Raw genomic sequence first — 8,798 nt, 5'->3', positions numbered from 1 at the left:
TGTGCATATATTAACTTAAATCCTAGGTACTATTATTATCTCCATTTTCCAATGAGGAAACCGAGGTATAGAAAGGTTTAGTAGCTTGGCAAAGTCACACAGTTTGAGAGTGGTAGAGTGGGATTAAAACTCAGGCTTCCAGGTTACAGAGTCTGTGCTCTTGACTATTACACTAAACTGGCACAAACACATTGTATTTCTGTGGGCACCATTTATTCTCACTATACTGGTGGCAAATAGTCCATATGGCTTCCTTTAACCCTGCTTATTGTTTCCATTCCTAATTAGCAGGAAAAGGAACTTGGATAGCATAGTCTTCTGATAAACTTTTCCCTTTCTTTCAGAGAGTCATCTTCAACATTGTTAACTTCAGTAAAACCAAAAGTCTTTATAGAGATGGAATGGCCCCTATGGTGAAATCTACTAGCAGACCCAAATGGTAAGTGACCCACAGAATGGGACCCACTTATGGTTGGAGAATTTGTCCAGATCTCAAAGTTTACATGCTGGATGGCCAGTGCTTAGTCTCACTGGCATTGACAGGAGTAAGATGAGTTTCTTGATGGCCATTGTCTGGGCTCTAGGTACAATTCTTTGAGAATGTTGGAATAGGGAACATAGTTCCATATATGGAGTGACCAGCATTCTATTATGAAGGAAGGTACAGTCTGTTACTTGGTGAACTTCCTGTCTTGTTGGTCTTTTATCATAGTATCTTTGGAAACATAATTAAAGTTGATGCTATGTTGTTTTGTTTTGTTTCCTAGCCTGAACACAGATGTTGTACCAGCAGAGCACTGGGAACTACAATTTAGTAGATTTCCCTTTCTTTGCTTGGTGTTTGTGGTGTTTTTGTATAGATGCTATGTGCTTTGTGGATGTTAAAGTTATATTTGTCCCATGCTATAGAAGGGTGAAGAGAGTTTGATAAGCTTGCTTAGTAATAGTAATAATTATGGCAGTGATGATGATGATAACTGCTCTCACTTACTGAGAGCATTTGCTGTCACTATTGTCATAACAGTTTTACAAGGGAGAGCTTAAATATTCACATATTACAGATGAAAAAATAGAGGCTACGAGAGGTTAAGTACTTTCTCAAGACCATAGATAGTTAAAGGAGGAGCCTATGTCATTTTTTATTACCTCACACTACCATTCAAACCAATTAATTTTTCATTCATCCATTCATTTATTCTTTCAACAAACATTGATTGAATGCAACAAGATGAGAGTTTTTAAAGACAGAAACCAGTGTTATTCATCTATCACACAGTAGGTATTAATTGAATGCTTGTTGAACTAAACTGAATTTGTTATGAGAATTTACATGTAAAGTGCCTGGCACTTGCTAAGTGCTCAATAAATGTCATCTATTATTAATAGTATTATGTAAAACACTATACAAATGTGAGGAATTGTTAATATTATTCTAGCTTTGATCCCTGTTCAAATTTTAATGACTAGTGAGGAGATCATCTCCAAATGTCTATATTTATAGAAAACTAGCAATTCATAAATATTGAATTGTGCTTTTATCTACAAACGATACTTGGCAATTTTCTATAAATGCTGGGCTATGAAGCTCAGGTTTATGAAAGTGTAGGCATTCAATGATAATGAAAACTGTTTATTAAAAGATAAAAATATCTTCCTGGGCCTGTTTTTTGCTTTGCTGCATCAAGTCAACTATACTCCTGTTCCTGGATCTCCTTTGACAATGGGATCTGGGCAAGGGATAAGCCTTTGTTTTGAGTTTCTGAATTCAGCCCAGTGGATAATAATATAGCATGTCTCTCTGCTAATAGGTATATGTGTAGATGTGTACTTCAAACCTTGCTAACAAAAGGACATCACTGTTGATCTGCTCATGAGAACCCTCAAAATAACATTGTACTTCTTTTATTAGGCTCTGTGTTAGGATCTTACCCAGCAACGGTAATCACTATCCTTTTTCCCCAACTGTTCAATGCTGGAGTCTTCTCTTTTTTCATGCTTTTAAAATCCTTAAGCCTTAATCATTTTGTTTTGTTTTGTTTTGTTTCATATGGATTATCATTTGGGGCCTCTCTGTCAGGGCTCTTGACAAGATTTTGAAATATTAATGAGCCCTTGCATTTATATTATAATACCTGAGGATTAAGTTAGTGCTCTTATCCAATATTGGCAGGCTCTCAGAAGCAGCCATTATCCAGTCATTGGGCTTCTCTAATAGTCTGAAAGAGTTTAAATGTTCAGAATTGAGTTTATTGTAGTTCATCAGCCCAGTAAGGCACTAAGTACCAGAGCAAATCAGGTTGTTGATATGCCTCATTTCTTGTCTTTTTTACTTTGCTATCCCCAGACTTTGGATGCAAAGCTACTCACTTCTTTCATAGCTCCCTTTCTTCGATCCAGACTGAGATATTTGTTTACTTAGTAGGATTTTATTGATTATCTTAATGTGCCATGTACTATCTTAGATGTTGGGGATACAGTATGAATATGACAGAAGAGATCTGTTCTCAAAGAGAACTTTCTTTTTAGAATTTTATTAACTGATCTTTACCTGCCATAATTGTTTCTCTCTTTGCTACTGGTTTGCTCCAAGGATTCATTCTGCCCTTTGGTGCTTTCTGCCTAGGATTTTATTCTGTTTCTTGTGTCAGTTACCTGTACCAGAACCTGTCTTGCAATAGTCATTATTCTAAATGTTTTTAGGTCAACACAAAAAGTGTACATGACTGGCTCTCTTAATATTAGATTTTATTGGCCCTGTGGAGTGCATCACAATTTAGGATTCTAGACAACAGCCTGGCTTAAGACTGACAAATACATTATAGATCCCAGTATTAGAATAGCTCCTCTAGTGTTTTCCTAATTCCAGTTTTCCCAAAACCAAGGCAACCAAACAAAAGGACACGTTTCTGATACTTTCTTACCTGCGGGCTTCACGTCCTTTAATATTTCAACCAGGCTTTGAAAAAAACTCTTACTTCATAAAAAGTATTGAAAATTCTAATTTTCCTGGATGAAATATATAGCAGATTAGGAAAAGGTACTTTTCTAGGTGAAATATAACATTCTTCTTCATTTCTGTTATAGGGGTCATAACTGATGTCAAGTAAAGATGCCTTCAGGCCTTAGTACAGGTCTGGAAATCAATTAGTTGTAGAAAGAAGATGAGCAAAAGAAGCAACTAAAAAGCCATTGTGCAAATATATGGCCACTCAAGGCTATTCGGCCTTGAGGAGATAAAGTGAGAATACCTAGCAACAAAATGGAGAAGGTTTTTTTTGCAGTTTTTCTGCCTATTTTAGTTCACTCTAATTTTGTTTCCATATTAGACTTTTTAAGAAGTGTTAGTTGTTAGCTCAAGTTTCTGCAACCACAATGCATTAATATGTTTTAATATTGTCCAAGGCTGAGATTGCTTTTTGATAGCCACTGCAGGGAACTGGCATTAAAAGACAGCCAAAATCTGTATTCTTACCTAAGCAGAAACTAAGCCTAGGATATTTACACAAGCAGTAAGTGGTGGCATTAGCCAGAGACCCCAGGACTCCAAGTTTACTGTTCCTCCCATATTCTCTGCATGGAGAAGGTGGGAAAAGGAGACGCAAATAAGCAGAGAGTTACATACTGCTGTGTGACCTTTGGTAGATCTGGAATAACTTTTCTGGTTGACTTGTCCGTTATAGTAGATTGAGAAGATTAGACTAAACCTTAGAGGTGGCTTCCATTTAACACAATTTTATTGAACATCTAACTTTCTACTAGGTTCTGGGGTGATCATATGAATCTGATAATATGAATAATGTGATCTGGATTATTTCTTTAAGATTTTATTTTCTAAAAATTTAAATGGAACACAAACAGAAATAAGTACAGTATAAGGAGCATTGTGCCAATAAACATTAGGGAATTATGTAAAATATGATGTGGGACTAGAGAAGAGGAAGAAAACTACATGATTAGGGCTATGGAGAGTAAAGAAGAAGCTTTGCATGCACTTGGTACTTCACCTAGATCTCAAGGAAATGGGACGTGAACAAAATTAAGGAAATGGATTTCCAGATTGAAGATATAACATGATGAGCTATAACAACTCTTTTATAAGCTTCAGTTTCCTTACTATAAAATGCAAAATAGCTTTCTTGAGGTTTTTATAAGAAACATATGTGAAAACGTCTTTAAAAAGTCTCAAATAGCTTATTAACTCAATTAATTCCCTGCCCATTCCTTTTCTTTTTTCCTGACTCACTCAAGACTAATTGAGTAAGCATTATGCCTTCTCTCCCTCCCTCCTTTTCTTTTTTCCCTCCCTCCTCTCCCTGTCAATAAATCCTTACTGAATAGTTACAATGAACCAAGACTTATGCTTGGCATCAGAACAAAATAGTGGGGAGAGATATAATTCCTGTTCTGATAGAGCTCATAGTCTGCTGGGCTAGACATGAAACATATAACTACAGTAAAGTGTGATAACTGTTATAACAGGGGGAATTAAGCATGCTGTGGAAACTATTCAGCATTTAAGACTTAAGCTGCTCCAGGGATAAGAGACCTTCCTTAGGTGTATTATGCTGAGAACTAAGACAAAAGCAGTAAGATCATAGTAGGCAGAGATATGTGTGAAGAAATAGAATGTGTTTGAAGGCCAAGTGATGAGAAAGAATATTACCTCTTTGATGAGCAAAGGCCAACATGATTGGAACATGAAATTCTTTTTTTAATTTTTAAAAAAATGTTTATTTATTCTTGAGAGAGAGCATGAGCAGGGGAGGGGCAGAGAGAGAGGGAGACACAGAATATGAAGCAGGCTCCATGTTCTGAACTATCAGCACAGAGCCTGACGCAGGGCTTGAACCCACAGACTGCGAAATCGTGACCTGAATTGAAGTCAGACACTTAACGACTGAGCCATCCAGGCACCCCTGGAACCTTAAATTCTAAAGAGAAGATGACTAGAGTGGTATGTAGGAGTGAGACTGAGGTGAGCTTTGTAAGCCAAGGTGAAGAACTGGACTTGATTCTGAAGGCACTTAAAGAAATTAAGCAGGAGCACGACATGACCAGAATGGCATTTTGGAAAGTTCAGTCTTATTGCTTAATAGAAAATATCTTAGGAAGACAGTTGTTTGGAGGTTTTTTGTAATACCTTAGGCTACAGCTGATGATTGATTAGACTGATAACGGTAACAATGAAAACAAGTGGAGGGATTTGAGGGTTAACAGAAGACTGAATCAGTTTAACCTTTTGATTGACTAGATGTGGAGATTAAAGAGAGGCAGGAGTTTTAGATGACTCCTGGGTTTTCTGGCATGTGCAACAGAAGCGGTGGTGGTGCCGTTTATGGAAGACAAAGGTTATAGGAGGAAAGACAGCTTTGGCAGATTTGGTTGGAAAAAGGAGATGGTTAGCTTGGCTTTAGAAACATTCAGCTAGAAGTTTCTGAGAGATATTCAAATAGATATGTCAAGTAGGCAGTAGGATATATTGGTGAGAGATTCAAGAGAGGAATCTTGAGATGGAAATTCAGGAGTCATCAGCCTGTAGATGATAACCAGAATGGTGGGGGCAGATGTGATGTCTGAGGGAGGTCACATGGACTAAAGAGGGAAGATTAGGACAGGCCTCTGAGAAATCCTTCAATTTAAAAGTCAGGTAGAGGATGAGAAGCTCACCAAGGAGGATAAGACGAACTGACCAGAGGGGTGGGAAGAAAACCAAGATAGTATGGTGTCATGTAATAAAGAGGAGAGGGCTTTTGTAAAAAAGAGGAAGTGACTAACAATGCCAACTGCTACTGAAGGTCAAAGATAATTTAAGTATTAAAATGTCCAATGCTTGTAGCAATGTGGAGGTTATTAGGGGTTTTGTTGAGTGCCATTTTACTGATGTGGCAGGAGTTCAAGCCAGCTGTCTGAGATAATGAGTGAGATAAACTTCTTTAAAATGTTTGGCTATGAAAATTCAGGAAAGATGGGGCGCCTGGGTGGCGCAGTCGGTTAAGCGTCCGACTTCAGCCAGGTCACGATCTCGCGGTCCATGAGTTCGAGCCCCACGTCAGGCTCTGGGCTGATGGCTCAGAGCCTGGAGCCTGCTTCCGATTCTGTGTCTCCCTCTCTCTCTGCCCCTCCCCCGTTCATGCTCTGTCTCTCTCTGTCCCAAAAATAAATAAACGTTGAAAAAAAAAAAAATTAAAAAAAAAAAAAAGAAAATTCAGGAAAGAGATACAAGCCCTCAGACAGACAGCAAGTAAACGGGCAGTTATAATACATATTCTTTTGAATTAAGTATAGTGATAGCTATGTACAAGTAGCAATAGCTCTATATTATTCTTTTTTTTTTAATTTTGTTAATGTTTATTTATTTTTGAGGGAGAGACAGAGACAGAGCATGAGCAGGGGAGGGGCAGAGAGAGAGGGAGACACAGAATCCGAAGCAAGCTCCAGGCTCTGAGCTGTCAGCACAAAGCCCGATGCAGGGCTCAACTCATGAACCAGGAGATCATGGCCTGAGCCAAGGTCAGATGCTTAACCAACTAAGCCACCCAGGTGCCCCACACTCTGTATTATTCTTAATGTAATGATAATCTTTATCCTTGATATTATGAAAAAAGAAACTAAAATTTTGAAATTAAAGATATATTTTCTGAAATAATGGGGCTTTACTCTATTGTTACAAAAATACTATTTTGTTTGAAAAATTGTAAATGCATGGATTAATATTTTTCAAAACAAGTAAGTCATACATTTAAAATTAAATTATAATCCCCTGGCCCCCCATATACCTAATCCTCCTGCTTTATTTTTCTGTATAGCACTTATTACCATCTATCAAGCTATAATGTATTATTTATTTTGTTAGCTGTCTCTATATCTATTAGAAAGTAAGCATCATGAGAATAAGGATTTTTGTCATTTTTTTTTTTTGTTTACTTATGTATCCTTAGCACCTTGAACTGTGCTTGGTATATTGTACATACTCAATAAATATCTGTTAAATAAATGAATTAATACATTATCCCTCTGCTAAATCTAACAATTGTTTTTAATTTTACATATTCTTTTTTAGTTTTTGTTTCCATGAGCACATTTTCATGTAGCAGCAATCTAATATAAAAAATATATACCCATTTATATTGTGTTCCTTTTCACAATTTACTCTATTATATCTCTTTTGGTGAGCATTTAGTTTTTTAATATATTTTTTCTAAAGTAGATAATATTATAATAGGTAGATTTGTCAAATTATTTTTTTAGAATCAGAGAGATTCTCCTAAGGGAGAGAGTACAAGATTAATTACTATAAGCTTCTGCTATGCATGCTCTCAAAATATGTTCCACCAATTTAAAATGCTACTCTTGGTCTGTCTCTATCAGCTTTACTGCAATCTGGACAGCATTAAGGATTGTCATTGAATAAAAAAAAAAAACTAGTTTAGAAGCTGTAAGATGTCCATTTTGTTCTTTTTTGTTCTCATTTGAACTTGTGTCTTAAGAATATTGGCATTAGTATAGTGTCAAAACTGAGTTTCTAAAAAAACAAATATAAATGCATTAAAAAGAAAAGACATTACAAACATTCTGGGAAAGGATGGAGTAGATGCACTCTTCCCTATTTCTCCCACTAAGTATAGCTAAAAGCATATACCTTATTTACGTAACAAACATAAAAGACCTGAAAGGTGGAGAGAAGAGGGAAGACTGGCTAAGTCTCTCAGGACCTGAGAAATGCTATATTGGTGAGTTCCCTGGGTTTCATTTATGCTTCATATACTAGAATGGTTGCTTGAGAAGCCAGAAACCTAACCCGGAAATGCCAGTGGTCATAGGTGAAAAACAAATCTTCCCCAAACCCTGTTCTTGCTGAACAAAAGACATAAAAGGGGGAGGGGGTGGTCAGCCTAGTAGGACAGAAAACTTTGAGACAATAATTGCCCACTCTAGCTGAACACCATGGTAAAAAACTGTCCATTTCCACCCTCACCAACAAAGGAGGGGTGAGGAACCTAGACTTCCGTCTTTGTTCCAACCTTCCACCAGGTGGTGTCAGAAAAAAGTAGGGAACTGGGTATTTCATTCCTCCTAGTCAGTAATGAATCCTTTCCTCTTCTACATGATGTCAGACCACGTAAGTCTGGACTTCTGCCACACACTCGAAGAAGGATCAATAGGAGAGTGCAGGGACAGAGGATAGGATAAGTGAACTTGAGGATAGAACAGTAGAAGTTACTAGATCTAAACAATAGACAAAAAATTGACTATAAAGAAAAATGAACAAAACCTCGGGGACCTATGGGACCAATAGCGTGACATTCATGTCACTAGAATTTGAGGAGTGGTGAAAAAAGTGTTTAAAATAGCTGAAATCTCCTCAAATTTGGCAAAAGACATAAACCTATAGATTCAAGAGAGTGAATGAACCCAAAACAAAAAAAAAAAAAAAAAAAAAAAATGAGGGAAATCCATGCCAAGAAACATCATAATCAAACTAAGGCAAGAAAGAAGTTTGAAAGCAGTGAGAGAAAGTAACACCTTACCTCATAAGGGGAAATTTTGAACACAACAGATGACATCCAAGATTATAGAGACCAAAGGGAAGTGGCACAGTATTCTTCAATGTTGAAAGAAAAGAACTGTAAACTCAGAATCCAATATCCAGCAAAAAAACATTCTTCAAGAAATCTAGACATTTGGGTGAAGGAAAAACTAAGAGTATTCAACAGAAGACTTCCCCTAAAAGAATGGGAAAAGGAAGTTCTTGAAACAAAAATGATAGCAGAAGGACTCATGGAATGTCAGAAAGGAAA

At 36.9% G+C, this 8,798-nt stretch overlaps 1 protein-coding gene across 1 annotated transcript in view; it reads left to right on the top strand.

Annotated features, from left to right (window-relative positions):
* Window positions 1-347: 347 nt before the first annotated feature.
* The window catches only part of LOC116738257 (cytosolic carboxypeptidase 6-like), a 214,318-nt gene continuing 205,867 nt past the window's right edge, over window positions 348-8,798 (top strand). The window contains exon 1 of the mRNA XM_032594298.1: window positions 348-439. Coding sequence (XP_032450189.1) covers window positions 402-439 — 38 coding nt within the window. The 5' untranslated portion in view covers window positions 348-401. The remainder of the gene's footprint in view (window positions 440-8,798) is intronic.

Source organism: Lynx canadensis, chromosome C1, assembly GCF_007474595.2.
Source record: "Lynx canadensis isolate LIC74 chromosome C1, mLynCan4.pri.v2, whole genome shotgun sequence".
In the NCBI taxonomy this organism is placed as follows: domain Eukaryota; kingdom Metazoa; phylum Chordata; class Mammalia; order Carnivora; family Felidae; genus Lynx; species Lynx canadensis.
This window is presented reverse-complemented; position numbering and strand designations above follow the sequence as displayed.